This window comes from Anopheles stephensi, chromosome 2, assembly GCF_013141755.1.
Source record: "Anopheles stephensi strain Indian chromosome 2, UCI_ANSTEP_V1.0, whole genome shotgun sequence".
In the NCBI taxonomy this organism is placed as follows: Eukaryota; Metazoa; Arthropoda; class Insecta; order Diptera; family Culicidae; genus Anopheles; species Anopheles stephensi.
The window spans coordinates 63,701,542-63,725,351 of NC_050202.1; the positions used below are offsets into that span (position 1 = coordinate 63,701,542).

At 45.6% G+C, this 23,810-nt stretch overlaps 3 protein-coding genes and 2 long non-coding RNA genes across 19 annotated transcripts in view; 3 read left to right on the forward strand and 2 right to left on the reverse strand.

Moving 5' to 3' along the window:
- The first annotated feature begins 17 nt into the window (after window positions 1-17).
- LOC118506751 (protein ABHD18) lies at window positions 18-5,402 on the forward strand. 2 transcript variants are annotated; one of them, XM_036044333.1, is made up of 5 exons: window positions 21-337; window positions 614-1,279; window positions 2,740-3,007; window positions 3,090-3,202; window positions 3,281-5,402. In XM_036044333.1, exons 2-5 carry the CDS (start codon window positions 1,188-1,190, stop codon window positions 4,548-4,550), a joined length of 1,743 nt encoding a protein of 580 aa, XP_035900226.1. In that variant the 5' UTR covers window positions 21-337; window positions 614-1,187; the 3' UTR covers window positions 4,551-5,402. The 2 variants fall into 2 exon arrangements, with proteins under 2 accessions (XP_035900227.1, XP_035900226.1); XM_036044334.1 differs by lacking the exon at window positions 614-1,279 and having other exon boundaries at window positions 18-337.
- On the forward strand, window positions 1,286-2,277 carry LOC118506757. Its single transcript, XR_004905544.1, has 2 exons — window positions 1,286-2,146; window positions 2,245-2,277. It is a non-coding gene; the product is annotated as an uncharacterized LOC118506757 (long non-coding RNA).
- On the reverse strand, window positions 5,223-6,660 carry LOC118506756. Its single transcript, XR_004905543.1, has 2 exons — window positions 6,523-6,660; window positions 5,223-6,147 (listed from the first exon to the last, which is right to left on the reverse strand). It is a non-coding gene; the product is annotated as an uncharacterized LOC118506756 (long non-coding RNA).
- Window positions 5,541-10,034, forward strand: LOC118506752 (probable pseudouridine-5'-phosphatase). 14 transcript variants are annotated; one of them, XM_036044342.1, is made up of 5 exons: window positions 5,541-5,667; window positions 6,562-6,685; window positions 6,873-7,153; window positions 8,409-8,627; window positions 9,270-10,034. In XM_036044342.1, exons 3-5 carry the CDS (start codon window positions 7,039-7,041, stop codon window positions 9,677-9,679), a joined length of 744 nt encoding a protein of 247 aa, XP_035900235.1. In that variant the 5' UTR covers window positions 5,541-5,667; window positions 6,562-6,685; window positions 6,873-7,038; the 3' UTR covers window positions 9,680-10,034. The 14 variants fall into 14 exon arrangements, with proteins under 14 accessions (XP_035900235.1, XP_035900228.1, XP_035900234.1 ...); XM_036044335.1 differs by lacking the exon at window positions 8,409-8,627 and adding an exon at window positions 8,787-9,005; XM_036044341.1 differs by lacking the exon at window positions 8,409-8,627 and adding an exon at window positions 8,787-9,005 and having other exon boundaries at window positions 6,901-7,153.
- Window positions 10,035-10,436: 402 nt separating this feature from the next.
- LOC118506749 (zinc finger protein 395) overlaps window positions 10,437-23,810 on the reverse strand; it is a 91,425-nt gene continuing 78,051 nt past the window's right edge. The window contains exons 5-7 of the mRNA XM_036044331.1: window positions 23,151-23,248; window positions 22,525-23,011; window positions 10,437-22,432 (exon numbers count right to left, since the gene is read on the reverse strand). Coding sequence (XP_035900224.1) covers window positions 21,986-22,432; window positions 22,525-23,011; window positions 23,151-23,248 — 1,032 coding nt within the window. The 3' untranslated portion in view covers window positions 10,437-21,985. The remainder of the gene's footprint in view (window positions 22,433-22,524; window positions 23,012-23,150; window positions 23,249-23,810) is intronic.

A 23,810-nucleotide genomic window follows, 5' to 3' on the forward strand; every position in this document is an offset into this window, starting at 1 on the left:
AGCCGTTGAGCCGTTGTTCTCTGGTTGCGGGTGTTAGTGTGTGTGTGTGTGTGTGTGTGTGTGTGGTGCAAGATTGTGTGACTAATTTAGCACCGTGCCGGTATGGTGCGCCGGTTTTAGCACATATTTGTGAGCATCATGACCATTGATGTGAGTCCTCTAATGCCGTTTGAGCAATAGTAGAGCGCTCGTTAGCGAATGATCGTTGTCCGATGTTTCGATGGATGGCGTGATGTCGTCGTTGTTAGCATTCATCTAAATAGAAGTATCTGTGACGCTTGTACCTCCTAAACCGGTACGCATCTATTTCAAGGACAAAGGGATAGCAACGATAACGGTGAGCATAGCATAATATAATAGCACATTGAATCGGTTTGCAGCGTTATTTTAGCATTGAGAGGTCAAGACGAAAGGATAACTGCTAAGAAAACTGGCGCTATCCTACGAACCGGGAAAAAATAGTTTTAAATATAGATAAACAGCAAAACATGTTTTCCGTCAACACGTAGTTGACGCGAAGGCTTTTTTATTTCTATTTTGCATCGAACGATACTTTTGCGCCATCGCCAAAGTGCATTTTTTTAAACATTTCGTAAACATATCCATTTGACAGCTTCCCACCACACACACTCACACATCGAAACGAGTTTGACGGCCGTCGGTGAGCAGCTTCTCTCGCTCTCACTGTTTCTCTCTCACACACACCACTACATCACGTAGCAATGTGCCGCGTGTAGCTGTGTGCGATTGTTTATTCGAAATTATTTAAGCGCTCGCAGTCATCGCGATGGCGGTTCAATTACTCGACTAAAGCACAAAGCGACGGTACACGGTAGAATCGCCTGCCAGCAACAACACATCCAAATGGACATCTGAAAACGATCAGCCGGGCAACGGTGAATAAAAGTGAAAGAAAAGTGCTGGAACTGAAAGCAAAACAATTGCTCGAACCCGAACGAGAGACACAAAGAAAAGTGCAGCTAAGATAACAGCTGGGCGGCTGGGCTGTCAAGTGAATATAATCGGCGGTGCGAAAGAAAACCCCAATTAAGCCCGGAAGAGGGTTCTCAAAGTGCAAAACAAAGGAGAAAGGAGTGTGCTATCTTTGCTTCGTGCATTATTTGTTCCAGACGAATCCGGAATTGGTGTTTTGCCTCGTGTAAACAAAGTGGTAACAAAGCAGCAAAATGCCTCCATCGCGCCTGGATGGTCTGTATCGGTCGCTGCTGCTGACCAAGTTCTTCTGCAAAGGTTGGGGCAAGCCGGAAAATCTCGAAAGGTATGATTGAGCCATTTCCGAAAATAGCGTCCGTTTTTCTGAAGCGACAACTGCCGATAGCCAAAAATTACATAATTCACCTACCATTCATTCGGCGGGGGCAATGTTCTTTTGCTGATTGATAGAAGTTTGCTTGTTACCAAGTGTATGAAGCACTTTAGCTGGCAGCAATATGCCGCCCTATCACGCCCTCGGATCGGAGCGTAGCGAGACCCGCGTCGGTGGTCCTGTTAAGGCCTGAGCTATTTTTAGTGATAAATAAAAGAGGGCCCCCAGTCAATGGGCCGGCCAGCAGTGACGTGTACGCCGCCGAACAGAAGTTTCTGGATCATTTTTTTGCTGGCTCGCAAGTTAACAGCAATTGTCAACAGAGCTGTGTGTTGTGTTGCGTGCGTGAATTGGGGGTGTGCGTGTTGTGTTGCTTCAGAAAGTGTGATTTTGCAAACGGTTGTAATATGGCTGAGGTGGTGTGTGGTAGGGGTGTGTCTGGGGAAGGTGTTTCCTGCGTTCCGAAAAGACGCAATATCCTGCACGTACGCACTCTGTTGGAAACGCATGTGTGACGCGCCAACTGGAGACTGAAAGCCAGAGTGAGATAAAAAATAATCGTACGATCTCGCATACCATGTTCAAAACAAAAACAAGAAATTTCATTCCTAACCACCACCAACACACCGTAGTGAACGTGCATTTTATCCACACCCATACACTCATGCACAGTATGCGGCGGGCAGTGTTGCCAGTTGAAGGCGCGAGATTTGTTTACATTTTATTGGTTGAATTTAGTAACGAAAAAAAACTAAGCAGTTGCGGCTTATCGGTAGAGTTAAATGTGTGACTTTAATGATAATAATGAGGCGCCGGTTGGTGAGTGACCCCCCTCGAAAACCTTTTATTTTTATTTTTGGATTAGAGGAGATTAAGCGTCGTTTTTTCCTCCAATAACGTTACTTAATACCATCTAGTATTTAGCATGACGGGTCCGGCATCTCGGCGGACTGTACGGGACGAAATAACCTGCATACTGCGATGTTCCGATACTTTTCGCTCCAGCTTCACAACAACAGCGCCTGCTGGGGATCACGTACACAGCATGCGTTTTAATGCGCAGCCCATTTGCCCTGACCTTCCACACACTCACCGTCGTCAGCCTGGCTACTCAGACCAATGGTCTCGCTCGTCTTAAGCTTTTGTTGTCCTGCTACTGGCCCTATTGGCTAGCGATGTGAGGATGGACTTTCATCCCTTAAAAACATTATTTTTAACCTAGTCGAAAGCCAGCACACAAGATGAATGCACTTTCGAATGGACGTCAAAAAAGGCGATGACATGCAAGACAGAGGTTATTCAGTTTTAAAAATAGGCCAAACTAAGGCACTTCCTGGTATCGATTACGGGGACGGGACAATACTCTAACGTAGCCCTACCTTTCATTTTTCTTCCCCGCATCTTCCCTGCAGACTGTTCGCGTTCCGAAAGATCATGTCAAATCGTGCCGCATGTTCACAGCTGGTGCCACGCGATTATCCGGTAGAGATTACCAAGGAAGAGCTACACTCGGACTGTAAAATACTCGAGGGGAAGTTTATTTCGCCGCTGGAAATTTACATGCCCGGTCTGGTGCCGGATGTGGCACAGAACGCACACTTCCAGATACTGTTGCCGCTCAAGTGGAACGATGAGCGGTATAAGCCGATCTGTATCCATCTGGCCGGTACGGGTGATCATGTAAGTTAAATTAAAGAGCACACCTCTCAGTATCATCTCAGTGCTTATGAAATCATTTTGCTTCATAAACTAACCTTTGCAGTACTTTTGGAAGCGCCGGAACTTGATCGCCAAACCGCTGCTCAAGGAAGCGAATCTCGGTGCGATTATCCTGGAAAATCCATTCTACGGTTTGCGGAAGCCAAAAGAACAGCGGTAAGGTTGTGTTAAATTGATTTAATGTGATCCGAATGCATGTTTGACCCGTTCTTATCTTCCATTTCCCCCCCTCAGTGCGTCCAGTTTACAAAACGTGTCGGACATCTTTGTTATGGGTGGCTGCTTAGTGCTGGAATCGCTCGTTCTTCTCAACTGGTGCGAACGGAACGGGTACGGTCCGCTGGGCATCACTGGTCTGTCGATGGGAGGACACATGGCATCGCTCGCCGCTACAAACTGGCCTAAACCGCTAGTGCTCGTCCCATGCCTATCCTGGTCGACCGCCTCGTCCGTGTTTACCGAGGGCGTCATGAGCCACTCCATCAATTGGGACGTGCTGGAAACGCAATACTTTGCCGACGGTAACTTCCGGGAGCGGCTGTCCAAAATGGTAACCGTGGTGGATGACGCATTTGTAGCCGGCAAGCATTTTATACAGAACTTCAATCAATCGGTGGAAGAGCTACGGTTAGACATAAACGAAACGAAGGATCTGGTCTGTGGCGATTCGTCGTCGGACGTCAACTTGACCGTGATCCGCGAGACAACGCCAGAACGGGAGCAGAAGCAGTCAAAAAATCTCATCCACATTAATCGCACGAACGCGTTAAACTTGTCCGAGCCGTTGTTGAACAAGCTGCTTTCGAACGTGCGCTGTGAGCTGACGCAGGAAGAGATAGATGAGCTGAATATGAAAATTCATCTTGCGCTGAAGCGCCACAACGAGGAACAGCAACAAGCGGAAGGTAGCTCGGTAGCCGGCAGCAAGTTGATACTGGAGGTGAAAGCAGAAGACAAGGGTGCAGCGACGACGACGACGACGACGTCCACCACCACGACGGCTCCGAGTTCAAAATCCGTTGGTTCGAAAATTATGGAGTACATTAGCTGGGGCTCATCATCGTCCTCACCCGATGGAGTGACGGAGGAGAAACGTATCCCGATCGACACGACCAAGCAACGGTGGTGGGAACGTGAGGCGCTACAATTCATGCGCGGCATGATGGACGAATGTACGCACCTGAAAAACTTTTCCGTTCCCTACGATACCTCGCTGATCATTGCGATTTGTGCCAAGGACGATGCGTACATTCCGCGCGATGGCTGCACCAGCCTGGAAGACATTTGGCCCGGAGCCGAAATCCGTTACCTCGATGCTGGGCACGTCAGTGCGTACGTACTGCACCAGAAGCTGTTCCGGTCGTGCATTATTGAGGCGTTTGAACGGGCAAAGAAAAAGTGGGTCCCGGAAGCGGAACGGCTATGTGGTCAGGTGAACGGTGTGGCGACCGGGCCGCCCGCGTTCGACAACGTTCCCCAAGGGCCTACAAAGCAGGGCGACTAGTTTGGCCAAACAGGAGGGGGGGAGGAACCAAAAGCCAAGGGGAAACCAAAGACGTACAGCTGCGGAAGGAGAGACATACTCTTCCACAGACATCTGGAAATTCCTCCAAAGATATGGGGGGATATCGGGGGGAAATAAGAAAATTCCTTGCGCTCAGCAAGGAATAGTGCCTCGAACTCGAGTTTCGAGACATCTCCGGACGGACGAATGGGTATGGTTCGTCGTGTGTACCGTGACGATACAAGTTCCACGGAACGAACGAACCAACCTACGCAACGGAGGGAACCGAATACGCACACAAACGGAAACGGCTACCAAATGCTTTTAAAATAGCCGGAAAACGAAATCTGCACACATATGCCTGCTGCTGGTGCGATGTTTGCAAGGTTGTGATAACACGCCGCAATTGCGCGTGCACGATGAAAGGTGTAATTGTGAGCTATAGAACGAACAAGAAGAGATAAAGAGAGAGTGAGAGAGAGATATAATATTCTGATTTTTAAAAGCTCATGATTTAAAGATAAAGCTCATGAACCAGCGGTGAAGCGAGAGAACTGAAAAACTGAGGAAGAAATGCGTGTTTTTTGCCATTTGTTTGTGGACCTTAAGTCATTCGATAGTGTTAGGCACAATTTGCTCATGAAACCGTGTGGCAAAACATTCATCGTTTACGAGTATTTTCTGTAGCTAAGTTAATTGTAAGCGTTATTTACGATCGTGCTTGTACCATGCTTTAATACTTTGGTAGTTCTGTTTATTCCTTCAATGTACCGTAACTTCGATTTTGAAAATTCGTCATTCATTTTTTATTCGTCTGTTAATAAAGTTGTTACTGTGAAAGTGTAATACATATAAAAGTAGTATTTTATTTGGTTACAATCAGGAGAAAACACACTCGTTGCTCTAATGATCGCTCAACAGATTGATTAATTTTGCCATTGGTTGCATCAACGAATAACGGTCATTTTAAAAAGAGGAAAGTGCAGTAAACGAACGTCAGCTACCTCCACGCGGTTTTGACAGCTCATCAACAAAACATTGCCAACGTTTTTTTGTGTTGTTGTTTTGTTGCCGTTGTTGCAAGTGCTTCCAGTGTGTACCACCATCCGTACGGCAAGTAATGTTCTTATGTTTTGTAGTAGCAGTTTCTTCTAAGCTTTTTTTTGTCCCTTGTATGCTCACACGTCCCCATGTCCGTCGTTATAGTGTAATTAATCCGTGCGTTTGTCTCTGCGTTATCGAGCGGAGCAGGTAAAAAGTGCCTTCTCCCGGCACTCGACCGGACCAAACTGCGTCCACCAAACACAAACACTATGATTTGCGTCTCCCGTACGCCTTGTTCGCCAATCTGGCCAGCTGGCTTGATAAAGATGCGCGTTTTGGTAGGGCATGAAGAGACAAAGCTTTAATCAACCAGAGCTCATACGACCCACGAAGCACCCGCCAGTTACATAAGAACGGAGAGGAAGAAAACACTCCCCAAAAAGAAGGTTGGATGGGACGCGAATGAATCTTGCGAATCTGGGTGGAACCAGTGCTAATTACGTGTTATCTTCTGCAAACGGTCCATTCAACAGGCCGCTTTTTGCCACCCCATCTACAGGAGAGGGACAAAGGAAATAGAGATATACGGCGTGTTATAAATTGTTTACATCATCCGGCTGATCTCACCCTCCCAGGAAAGGATATTTCGCTTCCCCTCGAGGGTTGTTTGTCTGCTGAGTTCCGCATCGACACTGGTGCATCGATGCAATGCTGTGTCCCCATTTGACAATGACCTTAATTCATCGCATCGTAGAAAACGGGATTTTTTTTTTGTGAAATGATCATGAATAATGCTAGTGCTTGGTGGTCCTGGTTTGAAGCTGCTTTGTTGTGAGCATGTCCTTGTGAACGATAAAACCCCTTTCCTATTTGTTGGTTGTTTTGTTGTCTTGTGCTTTTCTTATGGTCAATTATTTATATTTCTTACCGTTCCTTTCTTCTTGTTCCCGTTTTTCCTTCTCTACAGCAATACACAGACGCAACAGGAAGTGGAATTTCCTCTCCGAAGGATATACAAAACCCGAACCGACGAGCAACAAAACGCAAGCAATCAAAGCAAGCCGACTGTACTAGTATCGACTGTGAGTAACGTGAGTAACGCCAAAGGCTGGAATCAAACAAACAATCCCTTACTCTCTCACACTCCGGAGTAAAGGGAGAGAGAGAGAGAGTCTACCGGTTTCGCATCCGCAGCCGCTCCAGATTTAGTATTCCGAATGTGTACTAAACTCGCTCTCTTGTCTACCATATTTCCTTTGTATCATCCGTTCTCACAAGGTTTTGCTCTCGGTTGTTTATAAAGCAGCAGCAGCAGAAAAACATCTGTTTCGCGAGGAAAACGCGCACCGTCCTCGCACTAAACGAGTGGATAACGGGTTGGAAGAGGCAGGGAGACTGACCGGGATACGGACGACGACAACGTATAAAGCACGACGCAGCCACGATGAGCCGGCTATTCGGTAGTAGTAGTGGTTCGGTGCTCGGTACGGCCGGAAGCAAAATGTCGACGTTCCGCAAAGTGACCCACTGTATCTTCGACATGGATGGGCTGTTGCTCGGTAAGTGGTGGCGCATAGCCGGTGCGTGCGGAAACGCAGTTCGATCTCTCGGTCGCAGTGCACCGCGTGCACGAACTGCACCAGTGTCAGTGTCAAGTTTGTTTGGTCGATGAGCTCGTGATGCGCTGGAATGCAGTGTGGTGCACTTTCGGGGAAGGAGGGGACCATCATTATTCGCACAAACCGTGCACAATTTTTTGGATCGCGCGAATCATGCTTTCGATCCAGGAAGTAACGTTACCATGTAGCAGCACCAGCAGCAAGTTCTAATGCTAGGAATAATTGCTGGCTACGAAATGCATACATCGCGGGCGTCAGGATGCAGTAAAATTGATTAAATATCGAACCAACAAAGCGTAAGGTGACGCGGTATCCTTGGAATAGGGATACATCGTTGCACTGGTGGCTTGCTAGCGGAACGGAACGGATGGAAAGTTATTAACCAGACAGGCTGATAATTAACAATTAAGCTTCAAGCCGTTGTCGGTTGTGCCTGATACACCTTGTGCGCTTTCTTGTCTTGTGATGGCATAATACGTTCTTTTTTTTGCTTCATTCAAATGCCGTTCCCACTTTACCACGTTTCCCCTAATTTGTTACTCGGCAATGGCTACATTGGTTGAGACAACATGAGGTTGGGTGATAAGAAATCGCACCGATAGTAGCATCTGATGCCGCCACTTGTAATGTACTACGTCACGGATGGGAGGGCGACCGCCCGGTTGATAGTAGTGTGGAGTGTGGTGGTTTTGAATCAATATTGAAGCTTATTGCTGCAGGCATTTTCAAAGGTCAGCTTTCTGTCCCTCGCAGGTATAAGCAATACAATTAGTGGCCTGCCGTTTAAAAAATTCTTTTTAAGTGGGTTTTGTTCAAGGACACTATTACTAAACTACTGAAGCTTTCCACTTGAATTGAAGCTCAAACAAATCAGTGTAAAATCTGCAGTTCTTAATTAAACACACAATAATGTACGAAAACGATTAGAAGCAGAATGAGACAGTGAACCCCTTCGTTGAAACATTTCAACGTTTGCTTAAGCATGAAATATTTCACACCGTGTTTCTGCCATCATGGTTTCCTTAATCTCGTGCAGCACAATCGCAGCGTGCTGTGCCGTGTTCTTTCCGTGCTTTGTTCCATTTACCCCCACTTTCTGGCCGTTTAGCAAGGCCATCAAGCACATTGTTGTAATCTAACGTTTTTTCTTCGCCACGCACACCTTCGGGGCGTTCGGGCATTGTCCGGCGGCTAGACACGGAAAATCTTTACACGCAGGTAACGCAATCGATCGCGGAACCGTACGGCAAAACGTACACGTGGGAGATCAAGCAAACCATCATGGGCCTTCAGCGGGATGAGGCGGCCGAAGCGATTGTGGCCGCACTAGAGCTTCCGCTGACGCCCGCCGAGTACGTGCAGATATCGACCGAACGCATAAATCGCGTCATGGAGCAATGCCAGCTGATGCCAGGTAATGTAACGTCCAGTGCCGATCCCTACTAATGTCAAACCGTGTGTGTGTGTGTTTGCTTTCTTTCTCTCTTTCTTTCTTGCCTTTTTATCCCTTCACTGGTTCCCACCGTTCCATTTCGTTGTGTGATCCCCGGTATCGTATTGGTTGCGGGCGCAGATACGGAGAAGATCTACGAAAACATCTTGCGCGATCTGTTGAAATCGTACAACTCGCCGTACCCGTGGCCGACGCGCATGAAGGTGATGGGCACGACGGAACAGCGTACCTGCTCGATACTGGTGAACGATCTGAAGCTACCCTGCACAGTGGATGAGTTTCTGGCGCGATTCCGTCGCGATCAGTTGCTACATCTTGGCCGGGCGCCGCTGATGCAAGGTCAGATTCGAACACCGGCCGGATCGGTGCGTGTGTTGTGTGTTATTAACCGATTGTGTCTGTTGGGAGTAGTCTTTGTTTCCCTGTGCTCTGTTCAACCCTTCCACTGTCCTTCCCGTAGTCGTCATCCCCGTCCCGGTTTTTTTTGCACTAACTTGAAACTCCCTCCCTCCAGATAGATAGTTCCGCTGTTTCTCGAACTAACCGTTTGCTTCGTAATTATTCATATCGATGTTCTCTCTTCAAACTTTCCATCAAACCCAGGTGCCGAACGGTTGGTACGTCATCTGCACAAACACAACGTACCGATCGCGCTCGCCACCAGTTCCGGGGCCGATTCGGTCGAGGTGAAGACAAAGAACCATCGCGAGCTGTTCGAGCTGTTCGGCCACAAGGTGATGGGTTCGTCCGATCCGGAGGTGAAGGAGGGCAAACCGGCGCCCGACATTTTTCTGGTCGCGGCCGCCCGTTTCCAAGACCGTCCCGCACCCGACCAGTGCCTGGTGTTTGAGGATGCACCGAACGGTGTGACGGCCGCCATTGCGGCCGGAATGCAGGCCGTCATGGTGCCCGATCCGCACATCGAGGAAGACCAGCGTAAGCACGCCACCGTAGTACTGAAATCCCTCGAGGACTTCCGCCCAGAGCAGTTTGGACTGCCAGCGTTTACGTGAAAACCCTGCTGGTCGAAGGGTGGATTTTAATCGATGCTGCCGCCGCCATACCGGTCGTCTGAGGGGCTTTGAGTCCTGTTTTAGGGAGCGCACCACCGTGTGAATTTTTATTTTTTGAAAAAACAAACGTGCAAGCAAATGATTCAGTCGCATAGGACGCGCACAAAGCATTATCAACTCGCGAAACCGAAAAACCAACCCATGCACAATTGTGCTTGTGTTTTTGATTTTGATTTCTGATCCAACAGCTTTTAGTGCGATGTATGATGTCGTTAGAACGAGAAAGTGCTTGAACGTCGTAAAGCAATGCAGAGAAAAAGAAATAAATACAACGTTGTGATTGTAAGCAAAAATATGATTAATTGTTTGATAGTATTTAATATGTTCGTTTCAGTTGATATCACAGTGAGAAGAAGTAACGCTTCATGTAACCGTTTTTGAATATGTCAGTTAGATGGCTGCGTACGTCTGTTACACTCATCGTTGCCCAGCAACGTGATCATGGCTGCGTACTTACCGCTTGAGCTTTTTTTAAAAACAGATCGGCTATTTTCTCTCTACGCGTTGCCTAGCAACGCGATCAGCCGCTACTACTGATGATCGTCTCTATTCGGCTGCGTACTTAAAGCGTTACAACAGCCAAATAGTAGCGTTTTTTGTTTCTAATTTCTTTCCTTTTACTGTGATATGTTTTTCCTTCTTTTCGGACCATACGTTTCTCACTCCCTGATCGACACAAGTAAAAACTGCCAGTTGCTTTATCTTTATCTAATACCGTGTATATATTTGTAATATGTATAATATTGTATTTACTTAACACTAGAAAAAAAAATCATTCAAATCGCATTTGAACATCATCATCATCATCTGCTCATCTTTATGATCATTGTTTCGCTCCGGTTTTTAGTTTTCGATTGGTTGTTTTGTTTTTCTTTTGTTTTTTTTCTCCTCTATCTCCTCATCTCACCATGTGTATATTTCACATTTTACACACACGCACATACACACATTCACATACATACTAGTACGATTTGCAATTTGCGCTTGCGTGGCTGCGACTTTATTTGTTTGTTTTACTGTTTTTTTTTATCTCCATCTACACGATCATCCTTTTTTTTTGTAAAATTATGTTGGAGCTTTTTTCGTCTACCTTTTCTCTCCCGTTCGAGCATCGAGTGCGCAAGGTAGTGTGTGTTGCGATACGAGTGTTTAGCTTTGTGGTTCCGTGGTTCTCGAACCTTCCCCTCCATTGCATTGGCCGGTAAGGATTGCGTTACGTGCGATACGATAATAAATAGCTTTGAATTGCTTTCGAGCCTCGTACGGAAAAAGGGCTCAAAGGGGCAGGGACGTTACGGTTGGTGAATGTCCATCAGCAACAGTACAAACAATAACAACGCGACGACGACGAGCTTTGTAAGCTACGATAAATATATATCCGAGTTAAACCGAAAAAATCACAACAAAACAATGAACAAACAAAGGAAAGAAAAGGGGCGAGAACAACTAGCAGCTGTACAAACGAAGAAAACGATTCCGTGCTTTGAAGGTTTTGATTATTCCGCGGCTTTACTTTACACTTGTACAGTTTAAATTTTCCGTCAAGCTTTGTACTGATGAAAGGCATTGAATGTAACTTGAAACGTCAACAATAACGAGCGATAGGATAACGAGTGCGGTGGCCGCGGACAAACTGTGACAGACAGACGAAGTTTTTTTTTTTTTACCGTGAAGGGAGGGTTAGGATCACGTTAGCACGCGCCGTTAACCGTATCACGAAGCCGTAGGACTCGAAAGCACCCGGTAGCACTCATAGTCGCATTTCACCACGAATGCGCGGAATCGGTATCGATACCATTCCCCATGCTTCGGTGTCATTCGTATTATGAAGAGGAAGGGCTCCTTGTATGTATGTGATGTGTGGTGGTGGTTCGATCCGGTGTGTGTGTGTGTTACACGCGGGGTGATGATAATGATCAATCGCGAAGCGTTTACCGAACGAGGTGTGCGCGCGTGTAGTATATGATTGAGTGAGCTGTTCGCGCATGTAAGCTGGTGTGTGAACTTTTTAATATGGTGGTGAGAGCTTCAGACGACGGCACAGGACAAAACAAAACAAAAAAAATCCGGATGTTTTCCCCACCCTGTTTGCTGGTTCCGTTTGGTTGTGTTCGCTTGTAATGCGTTGTGGCCGAATAGGGAAAATTTGCCTAAATTTGGTCGAACACGGCGAACACAGAAACAAGGGGAAAATGGCCTTTCCGTCAAATCTGTGCTGCTTTCGTCACCCGTTGATTTGTTTCACATTTTCTCTTTTTTTCTTTTCCGCTGAAATCTTTACCGGTCTCACGATTTGTGTGTGTGTGTTTCTTTTAAATGTTTTATAACACTCTCACTTACGTTCTCTCTTTTTCACTTCGTTCTACAGTGTTTGTAATGTTTGCGATTCGCTTCTGCTTTGTGTTCATGTTTTTCCACTTTTCCTTCAGATTTTAAATTGTGTGAAACAACAATTAACAAAAGGCTTCTTCCACTTTTTTTCATTTCAATTTTCATCCTTCTGCCCCAGAGAGTGAGAGCATTTTCTTCTTACTTTCTTCTTCCTCTTAAACCACTTATTTTACTTCTCACATCTTACAGTATGCTTTGTTTTGTGGGTTTGTGTTTTATATTTATGCTCAACACTCATCACGCCTTTATCTTCTTCCCGCTAGTATCTTTTGTCCACCAATTACACAAACTTTCCTTTCTATTTTACCTCGTTTCTGTATAAACATTCTTCTCACAGTTTTGTTATGCTTTTTTTTCTCTTCTTCTGTTTTCTTCTCCTCCTCACTACTGTGGTGGATTCTTCTTCGCTTGTTTTCCTTCCCTTATTTTTCATATTGCGCACGATCCTTACAAGCTTATAGTACGATTCCATATCCCTCCCGGTTACCCTTCTTCTGTTTTCGATCTGTGGTTTTGTCTATTTTTGCGTGGTTTTTGCTCTTACTCTGTGCTTGCAGTTTGGTTGGTTTTGGTTTCATCGCGTCACGTTTCATAGCTCCAGCGCGCTAGGAGGGTCCCGCCCTGTGTACCGTAACCTCGGGAGTTTTTTTGTTGATACATTTTGTCCTACGTTATGCAAACGCAACGCAACACAACTAACTAATATATGTATGGTTCTCGGATGTGGGATGCGTGTCCCTTAAACTAAAACAAAACCCTGCCTGCTTACTGTAAAGAAAATCGTAACATCGTCCCCATACCTAAACGCGGACGGGTGGTTAAGGTAAGGAAACACACGATCGAACGCAAACGATCGAAAAGATTACGATACGGACAGACAAATGAGGATGCTTATGGACCGTTTATGGTAATGGGATTGGCGGACAGGGGTTTGCCTTGCTCTATTTACAGCTTCCTTTACATCCTCTCACATCGATTCCTGACGCTACACATGATGTACTACTAAGTGTTGCAATTGTTTGCATCGTTTGCCGTGTCTGTGACGGGTTGTCGGTTACTTTGCATTTTCTCCCTTGCCTGCTTGTTTGTTCTCTTCTGCCTGCCGTAGTAGTTGCGATTGGTTTTGTGTTTTGTGTTGTAGCATACGATTTACTTAGTTGAAGGAGGTTGAATGTTCAAACACAAGAAGCGTTCATAAACGATACTGTCCTAACATCAACAAACGTTCCGCTCTCATCTTCACCACCGATCAGCTCCTGTGTTTCCTTACCTTACTTGCTAACGGTACAACTCTCATTTTCTCGCCCTGGCTTTTTGTTTGTAATCTGTTTGCGTCCGTGTTTGCATGTGTACATATTTTACAACTGTTCTGTTTCTTATATGGTTTCTTTCTTCTTATGATTGTTTGCATTTTGTTTTTGTGAGTTTTTTGCCTTTATATTGTGTGTATATATATATATCGATCTCGGAAGGTGTACTGGTAAGTTGATTATGCTGCATCCTTCTTCTCTCTTTTATCCTTTTCGCTACCCTTTCTCTCTCTCGCTCTGTGTTTTACTTGTTTCTATGCTTTGTGTTACTTAAAATAAAAATATATCTCTTTTTTCTATACTCCCCTTACTTTCTTGCTCTCTCTCTCACTCCCTCTCTTCCCAGCCCATTTATCCTTTACTACATCTTAGGTCCTTAGGTGGCAAAAATAAAGGGGGGAGGGGATGGTGGTTGTTATTGTTGTTGTTGTTTTTTTTTGTTTTATTTATGGGAAATGGGTGGGTAAATAAATAAATAAATGTTTTAAAACGAGACAAAACAAAACCTAGGTAATGAAACTATATTTTAACTAGATTAACAACTAAAACGCTCTGTTTGTATGTACGTTGTATGAGTGTGAATGTTTGTATGAGTGTGTGTGTATAATTAATGTTAATCTTCAAACCATCACCAACGGGGCGAACTGATTGAAGGTGTAAAATTGAACTAACTTAAGATCATTTCGCGCTGTCTGTCTGCCCCCGCGTGTTAAAGGCTGGTACAGGCCGCGCTTAAATAATTTCATATGGTGTTCATTTCCTTTCTGCACTACTCTAGCTGCTGTCAGAGCTCACAAAAACCCCAAAAAGGAAAAGCGGAGAGAAATAAAAAAAAGGTTGACGGAAAAAGCAAAGGAAAAAAATTCTCACTAATAATTGTTTTCGGTTTGTTTTTTTGTTTCGATCTACAACTAAAAACATTCTTATGTTTATATTTATGTATAGTTTGTATATTATATAAAATGGTACTTTCGTTTCACTTAGCAAGTTACTTAGCGCGGGTTAGTAGATCGGATTCTAACAAAGCGGCTCGGATGGACCGAATAGCAGCGGCAAAAAGCAAATGAAAAGCGATTTAATATTACAAGCAAGTAGAAGCACTTTAAGGTGGAAAGCAGTAGAAAAGAGGAAAAGAAGAGGGAAACGAGCATACCGACCAAAGCCGAGGGGTTCGATCACGGCTCGGATAAATATGATCAGTGCTACTAAACTATTAAACGTAATCTTAGGTATAAATGGCAGATAAATAGAGTGTGTGTGGGGGGAGGAGGGGAAGGGGGTGGTTTCTCTCCTTTCTCTTCTTCTTTGTTACACGAATCAACAGACGGCGGTTGGGTTGGTGTGCTTGTTCCCGTGAGTTATTAATTCCCTTTCCCAGGTAGCCGTAAATGGTAGCTAAACGTAAAACGAATCTTAATTGAGCTAGATTTTGTTTTGTTTGACATACATTGCTAGTACGGGTGCAGGAGAATTGGCAGAGGTACTTTGTAAGAGTAGTACAAAGTAAGAAGAACTTTGTAAAGAAGATAAAAATCGTTCTATTAACCTACCGAAGCAGCAGTTGGGGTGAAGAAAATGTAAAATAAAAAAGGAAATTTAAAATTAAACAACAGAAAAAACAAAAAGTGGCAAAAAGAAGAAGGATGCTAGAGATAACAAAAAATCAAGCTCACTGACTTGCTCTCATCATTATTGCGAAAAACTCGTCGGGTGCACTAATCGTGGGCTTATCGTCGAACTTAACGTAAACATACACCGAGATACTACGCTTGCATCGTTTAATTGGCCTTGGCATTTAGGTTTCGTTTTTTGTGAGTTTGTTTGTTTTTAAACGGTTACGTTCCTCGCTCTCTTCTTAATCAATCTTATCCTTTGCGAAAAGCACACAACGATCGGTATTTTTTTTATACATAACAGACAAAGAAACAGGGGGCAAAAACGGTAGAAACACACACGCGCATGTCGCGCAAACGGGTTATAATAATAATGCACAAATTGTTGCACCGATCATGTGGTTCGTGTGTGTCGGTGTGTGAGTGTGGATTTGGAGTAATCTAAAATTTAACAAAACCTTCCACTTGCACGCTTCCGAAGGGAAAGACACATTTGCCCAACAAAGGGAAGGGAAAAGATTAATTTTAACAACTTTAAATACGTACGCTTAGTAGAAGTTTAACACGCCGAGAAGAAAAAAGAAAGAACCAAAACGTTTAAATTTTTCCAAAAACCCCACAAAGGAAGCGAGATGTTTTTATGCGTGTGTGAATGTGTGAGGATTGTGTGCTTCGTTTGTTTGTTAGTAAGTTTAGTAAAATAGTGTTTTCTTTTTCCTTATTTTTCCATTTTTTAAATTATTCTTAACCATGTAGAAAAGCGACAATGCAAACAAAAAGACCACGGACAAAATCAAACATTTGCTTTGTTGCTTTGCACTTGCTCAACCTAACGATCTAACAGCTTAGTATGGTACGCAATAACTTAATCCGAAAAAGGTGGGTGAATTATCTGTCTCTACAGCTCTCTCTCTATCTCTTTCTCTCGCTCTTGCTCGCCTTTTCTTCTCTTTTTTTTGTTTCATATTTTCTTTTCCATTTTTTTTTCTTTCTCTTACTTCTCTATTTTACTCCTTTCCATTGCAATCTTAGGGATTCGTTTCGATACCTTATCTTCTACAGCAAGCTGCTTTGCCTGCTTTCTGTACAAACAAACAAAAAACAATTGTCACATTGATGCTTGACCTATTTGTAACTGTTCAGTGTGTTGTGTTTGTTTTCTTCTCTTTGTTGTGTTGTTGTATGTGCACTGTACAAGCTTAGCAAAAAAAATAAAAACACACTCACGAGAAAATAGTATTTAGTAAAAATAAAATACGGTAACCCCAGTAATAATGCGCCATATTTTGTTCTCTTGTGTTTTTTTGTCGGTGTGTTTTGTTTATGTTTTATGTAACATCTTCCTTCCTTTTTCCACTTTCTTCTACATTCTTCCTCCTCCTTCTTTCATCACTCACTCTCCATCGCTGCATGGATATGCCGTGTTTGTATTTTTGCTTTGCCTTCCTTTATCGTCCCAATAGTCTGCTCAATGCTCGTTGCTGTGTTCTTTGCGAGCTTGTTCTATTGTTTTCTTTGCTAGTTCGGCCTGATCGGACGTACCTGTTTGTCTATCCATCGCTTCGCCGCTGCTCGTCTTCAATCTGTTCTGTAATGCGGGCGGGTGCGTGTTTTAGATGGGAAGGTGCTGGTGAGATAATTTATACATACAATTTGTTTGTTTGCCTTTTTCGTTTGTTAATAGTTATATATGTGTATGCGTTTCTTATGCTCATGCCCCTTCCGGTTCATTGTTTTTGTTAAAACCCGATTAAGCTAGCCACGGTATATTAAAGGGGGAGGGGGCGGATATTTATGAGTATGCTGCGTTATACCGAAACGGTCACTCTCTAACAACACGAAAAACGGGAGAGGAAAATGACACTCAAAACGGCGTCCAGACTACTACACACACACACACACATACACCGACAAACGTTTGTTCCAGAAAACACGCTCTCTACTCATATGTTTATGCCCATCCGATTACCTCTGGCCTAATAGTTGTGTGTGTACATCGAATACATCCATCGATCCTTTGTCATCCTTTGTCTCAAAGTAGTGGTAGCTGGTGGCCTCGTCGTATATTGTGTGTGCATGCGATCTCCGGCCGGGACCAAAACACCCTGCCCGCTACTAGGGCTTTGCGTCCCGTATACATCGTACAAAAAGCGGTAGATGATTGAAGGGAGAAGTAGTAATGTGTTGGTTGTATGTTTTGCTTTGCTAACTTTTGTCACAAGTTAGCCACTTTCGACAGTGAGCCAGCAGTACAACTAGTGATCGTACAAGTGGCTGTCGATTTTGTTGTCCCGCCGTATTTCGCGTTGCTTTACCATTGCTACTAGCTTCCTAACCCCCAGATTTTGTACATGTAAATAGGCAAAAATTTTAGTCTTTTCAATACACTTTCCCACTTTTGTTTTCTTTTTTTTACCCACATTGCACTTGTTTTTGTTTGCTATCCTTTGTCTCTCTCTCTCTCTCTCTCTCGCTGCTGGATACCCGTTCGATTCCAATGTTTCACGTGGATTTGTGCTTTATAAAACAATGAACTTGATGGAAAAATAAAACCAAACCCAATAAGGGTGAGATGATCCGGATTTAGTGGACACCGATTTTAAAAAATAATACGTACTTTTCCCAACGATGGCTCAATCGAAGCCTCTTATGTTGAGCCAAAGACAGCAAAACATATAGAACATATAGACAGATAAACACTGTTCTGTGACGGATTTTGGGGTTTTTAGTTGTTGTTGTTAGTGTGACGTGTGTGTGCGTGTGTGCACAAGAATTTAATCATTTAATTGCGATCGAATGCATTTGCTTATCAGTTTGCTCACGATTGTCATAAAAAAGTAGTAGTACGACGAACGACAGTGAGAGAAGTGTGCCTGTCCCGACGCAGCATAAACGATGGCGATGGGAGTGGTGGCTTTCGGCCCTACTTTTCGTGGCCCCCGTCGTCTTATTTTTCCCGTAAGATTTATTTGCTTATTGGTTTGGTTTTCCCTCGCTAATTTTAATCTATTAACACCCCTTTTCCCAAGAGTGTTTACCCCTTAACCGTTCACTTGTTCCGCTCAGTGTTCAAGTGTTTTTGCTGACGAGATTTTAAATTGCTTTTTATTGCTGCGTTAGATTGGGGGGTTTTTCTTTTGTTCGATTAAGTGCAATTAAGTGGCCGTATGCTCACACGAAAAGGGCACCGGGGTTTTTGAGGACCCACCATCGGCCATCGGCCATCATGATTATTGGGTCTGTATTGGTGTTTTGAGAACAGCTGCAGCATTCGAGCTGCAGTGCACGAAGAGCAGAGGCTTGTGTGTACTGCCATTTTCTTCGTGATCCAACTTGTTGTTTTTGAGTGAAAGCAATAAAAAACAAAAAACAGTATCCCAAAAACACCTCTCATTACGATGCGCTTTTCCGATAGGATACGACAAACAGGCAGATCGCGAACATACGAACAACGAAAGGGTACGAATGATAAAAATATGTATTTATAAATATACAAATCTCTATATAGCTATATGTGTGGAGCGTGTACAAAACACACACACACACAAACAAAAAAACGAAAAATTAATGAACAGTTTTACAGAGATCATCAGTTGCACAAAATTGCGTCGCTTTCCAGTGCGCCATTTTAAACCCTCTATTTTGTTTCGCTTTCGAAAGTTTCATCCAATTTCCACATGTGTAGCTTAGTACGAAGAGAACGATTGTACAATAGTACAAGTTAAAAACATCCCCGTGGCTGGCAAGCTGACCCACACGAAGGTAACACGACATCAGTTTGGATGCTCCACAAAACCTGCACCAAACATCACTAACCCAGGAAGGTTTGTGAACAGCAACAACTTTGGAAAAGCTCTCCATATCCAATTTTCGAAAGTAAAAGCCTCACTGAAAGCTCTTCACAAGAAGCGAAGCAGCAGCTGCAGTGCAGACCGAGAGCGAATGAAAATTTGGCGTCCCCTTTATAAGCAAGGACGATCGATCCGACGATCGGTTGTGCGATCGGGACAGGATCCTTAATGAATAGCTGCGAAGGGTACTTACAAGACAAAACAAAAAACAGTTTTTCCCCTTCATTTTCTTTTTTCTTACCTCCCCTCGAAAGCGCTTTAGTCTCGGGACGGGGAGGTATTATATCACATTTCTAAAACAGATCGTTTCACAAACCATCTGTGGTACAAAAACAAATTTTGCTTTTTGCAAATCTCTTTTTCTCTCTCTCGCTCTCGCTTTCTCTGCGAAAAAAAAAATCGACAGTTGGCAGGTAACAGAATTGCAACGATCCCGCAAACAAGTATACGTTCCAACCAAGCTCCAAAGCAAAAAAAAAAAGCTCGGTTCGATCGAATCGAAAAAGGGTATGCGAGGGTTAGTGAAAACCGCTGCTAGAACGACGACAGATGCCCCTTCTTGCTTAACCGTTAACGATCGTACGTATTGCCCGTGTACATCCGCGTGTAAGTGAACGATAGGGTATTTGATTTTTTAGTAGTGTTTTAGTACTTGGTAAAATGGTAAATAGGAGTTTTAGCTGGTTTTGCTGATGGTGAAGGTGCGGTGCGTGCGCCTCAAACCCTCCCTCCACACACAGTCGCACGTCACGATCGGTAAGTCAGTTTGTGTATATCAATTGGTAGCTAAACAATCGGCCTGCTGCCGATTTCGAACCCGTTCCTCGATTAGCTGCTGCTGCTGCTGCACACGTACTTATCCTCCTATTACACATAGACAGTTTGCTTATTCGCTTTTGCAGTAGAACTTACGGTTACGAGTTACGTTTATACGGAGTTACTTGTGTTTAGTTTTACGTTTTGTTTCGCTTACCCTTTAGCGTGTTGCTTACTTATGTGATTTGCTTACTCAATACTCATCAGCTATCTGCCAGCTTAGTAACCTTCTTTACTGCACTCCCGGTCCAACAAACACTTTCCTTGGCCTGTTCACCTACGGTCACCAGCTATGTTCTTGCTGCACTAAACGCTTCCGTTTCTTTGCTGCTTCCAATCCATTGCTCCGGCTCAAATTCAGGTAAAGTGTTGTTTTTGTTTTCCTTTTCCTGCACGACGACGGTTCTTTTTCCCTCCGTGTGTTTTTTTTTATCTGCTTCTTTGTTCACATTTCTCTCCCTTGCTGACGATAGAGTTTAGTAGAGTTTTTAAACTTATTGGCAGTGGTTTAAATGATTTTTTGTTTTTTCGCTTTTTTTCATTGTTTCGCTCTTCGTTTTTTCTTTAATATTCTCACGCGCTACAGATCTGTTTTATGTGGTATCTCTCTTTGTAATATGTTTCACCCCGTGGATTTAATTTTCTGTTTGCTTAACCCCAACCCTTATTAGCACTATCTTCACGCTCCACGTACGGGTCGAGATCATATTCGAATCGATTGGACACGGAAATCTGGCGGGGAAAAAACATTCCCCACAAAACCTCGATGGAGGCGCCTGGTGCCTGTTGGAAAAGCTCATGGCTGTAGCCAGAGCTTCCTGTACTGGTACGCAGGGTTCGTACTGTCCACACTTTCCGCACCCACATACACACTGCCATCCTCCAGCTACCGATCCTTCCACCGTTTTATCCCGCGCGCGTCCTTCGGATGGATTTCCAGACCATCCGGAACAACATAGGGGGTGTTTACGGACGGTATTAAGATATCGTTTTGTCGTGAAGAGCGTTTTCAGTTCAGCCGGTTGGAAGGATGGTTCACATTGGTGGGGGGGGGGAGGAGGTGGAGAGCGGAAGGAAGCTAAGGAGATTTTTGTTACGTTACTGTAAAGTGTACCAGTAACCAGGCACCTCCATCGTGATTCTTGCAGCAAAACCGTGTGTCTGATAACGATGTCGATCGGTCGATGTGCTGCCTTGCCACATCTTGTTTCTTTAATATCTTCTTCAGTGCCAACGATCGTATTCTCTCCCTCAGTTCACCCAAGGCGTGTTTGAGTGTTTTTTTTCCCCTTTTATGTTTGTTTGTTTGTTTTTTCTTCTTCTGGTTTTATCCGCAATTGTTAAAAACTAAATCAGCCTTTGATGTCTTGTGGTTTTCGTATTTCGTTTCTTTTTTTGTTTGTTTGTTTTGTTTTCGCTTTTGCTAAGATCTTGTGTTGCTTCGGGAGTGACTTTTACTCTCTCGTTTTACTGCGGGGCGGCGGCGCGTTCACCATTTTGTTTTGCGCAGTTTTAGTCTTACACACATTGGGTGTTTTGTTGTTGTTGTTGTTCTGAATGTTTTTTTTTTTCAAATCAACTATCTTTTACTTACGGTTTGTTTTAACCGGGACTTTCTCCATCGTCGATGAGCTGGCGAGGGCCGTTTGGTTTGATTTGTCGTAGACCTTTTACTCAGTCAGGCGTAATGCACCGGAAGATGGCGGAGGATGGGCTGGCAGCGGAAGCGGCCGATGCCAGTGGTGTACGGAACGGCCCGTCAGTCACACTGGTTTACGCACGGCATTCGATGCGCTAGTGTTTCGGTTGGCTGCGTCACACACATCAAACCACCATGCCCGGTGCACGTGGACGAGGTTGCTGCGGTTGTGCGTACTGCACACTGAAACGGTGCGCTTGTGGCTGCTGCTGCTGCTGCTGGCTGTGCTGGTTGTGTAGGAGCAGCGACGATGACGCTGTCGACTGCAGTTGAAGAGGTTGCGGCTGCAACTGGATCACCTGCTTGACCATCGCCACCGCGGACGAAGACGGGGGCGGTGGCAGCGGATGGGATGTTGAGGACGAGGAAGAAGTGGACGACGACGACGATGAGGACGACGACGACGACGACGATATCCACAGCGACTGTGAGGACGATGGCGAAGTAGACGGGGCGGCGACACCCGGTGGTGCTGGCCCACCGGACGTACCGACTGCCGGTGGTGGCAACTTGGCGCTCGGTGGTGCTGCTGCTGCTGCTTTGCGGTTGCCAGCGGACGGCTTGGATCAGTCGCCGAACCGACTGCAGGCCTTCTTCCACTTGCACTGGGTGCACCACTGATCCTTGTGATCCATACCGTACACCTTGCGACACTTCTTGTTCTCGCCCCGTGTCCTCCGGTTCGGTGACACTGGCGAACGGTGCTGGCCGCTACCCGCACTGCCCACGCTGCTGCCGCCACCGCTCGAGCTCGGGCTGCTGCTGTACGAACCGAGCGCGATCGCACCGGATGCACCGGCCGCACCGGCCAACAGCTGATGGTAGGCGGCGGTTCCGTTGTTACCACTGCTCGCGCCACCCGGCGATAGCTGGATGTGGCCGAGCTGTTGCTGGTGGTGTTGCTGCTGCTGCTGGGCGGCCTGCGCCTGGTAGTGGTGCTGGTAGTTCGGCGACGGATACGGATACGAGGCCGACGGACGGGGCGATAGTCGCACGTGCTTCTGTGGTGATGTCTAGATGCGGAACAAACACACACACACACAACAGTGAGCAGTTAGTACAGGAAGGCACAGTTGATTGGCGGAGCTCAGTCGCAGTTACTTACCGGGCTCACCTGGGACCAGGTGTAGTTGTGATGGATCAGCGGTGAAACGCTGCTGTGTGGGTTGACGGCACCATTACTGCTGCCGGTGCTACCGTTGCTGTTGCTGCTGTTACCGTTCGAGCCGGCGCCATTGCTGGACGAGGTGCCATTGCTGGTGCCGCTCAGGGCCGACACTGTTAGGCCGGCCGGCAACGGTGGCTTGATGGAGGCAATCTGCTGCTGTTGGGCTTGATGTTGCTGTTGCTGCTGCTGGGCGGCCTGGGCCTGGGCCTGCTGCTGGAGGGCCTGCGATTGCGAGAGCAATCCCTGCCGGTAGGTGCCAACGATCTGGCGCTGATATTCGGGATCCTCGTGCGGGGGTCGTGCCATGTCGCGATGGCTCAGCGTCGGTGGCGAGGGTGGATTCGGCGCGCTCTCGTCGCTCTCATCCTCGGTTTCGGTGAAGAAGAAATCCTCCTCGTCGCTGTACTCGTTCGGCTTACGAGGGCTACATGTGGGGAATGAGAGAGAGAGAGAGAGAGAGCGTGCGTGGCGGAGAGAGGGAGAGAGAGAGAGGTACACAATGTAGAGATTCTTAAGAATGTAGAGAGATAAAGCGGAAAACATGCGGAACGTGCCGAACTTACCCAAGATGTGCGCTCCTAACGTGTTGAGTGATTTCGGGACATGTAGTATAGATGACGCCACAACCTTTCCAGGTGCATTTAAAAATTCGCTGACTGACCTAAGAGGGGCGAAAGAAGGAGAGAGAAAAAAGAATAGCATTAGTGATGGATTCCATTCAGGGTTCCACTAAAGAACGCGTATCCCCAACACTTCAAACACTACACTGCTGATAGTGTAAGGTCAGCAGCGGAACAAGAAAGAGAGAAACTACATCAACACACACACACACACGGCACCCAAAGAAGCTCTTACATTTCGCCCTTTCGGTTTGAACACTTGCGTCCTGCGGGCGACACAGGAACGCGACATTAGCACTTGGCCACTGGCCATGGTGACCATCGACGCTGCACCCTTTAGTACTCCCAGTTTTGCTTTTTCGCCGCCTTCTGCCTCTCACACACTCACTCACGCACACACAGCGAAGAAAAGTGCGTTTTATTCTGTGACGCAGCTTCGCCTAGCTTGCGTCGTTGCCGCTTGCGTAGCGTCGCGTTACTGGCGGGTCGCGTTACAGAAAACGGTTGTGGCCGCTGCGTTCCGCCGCGTTTTGCCGATGCTTTGCTCGGTCGGTCGGCCCTGCCTCGTAAACCCCTTCTCCCCGGGGCCCCGAAAGCCGTTAC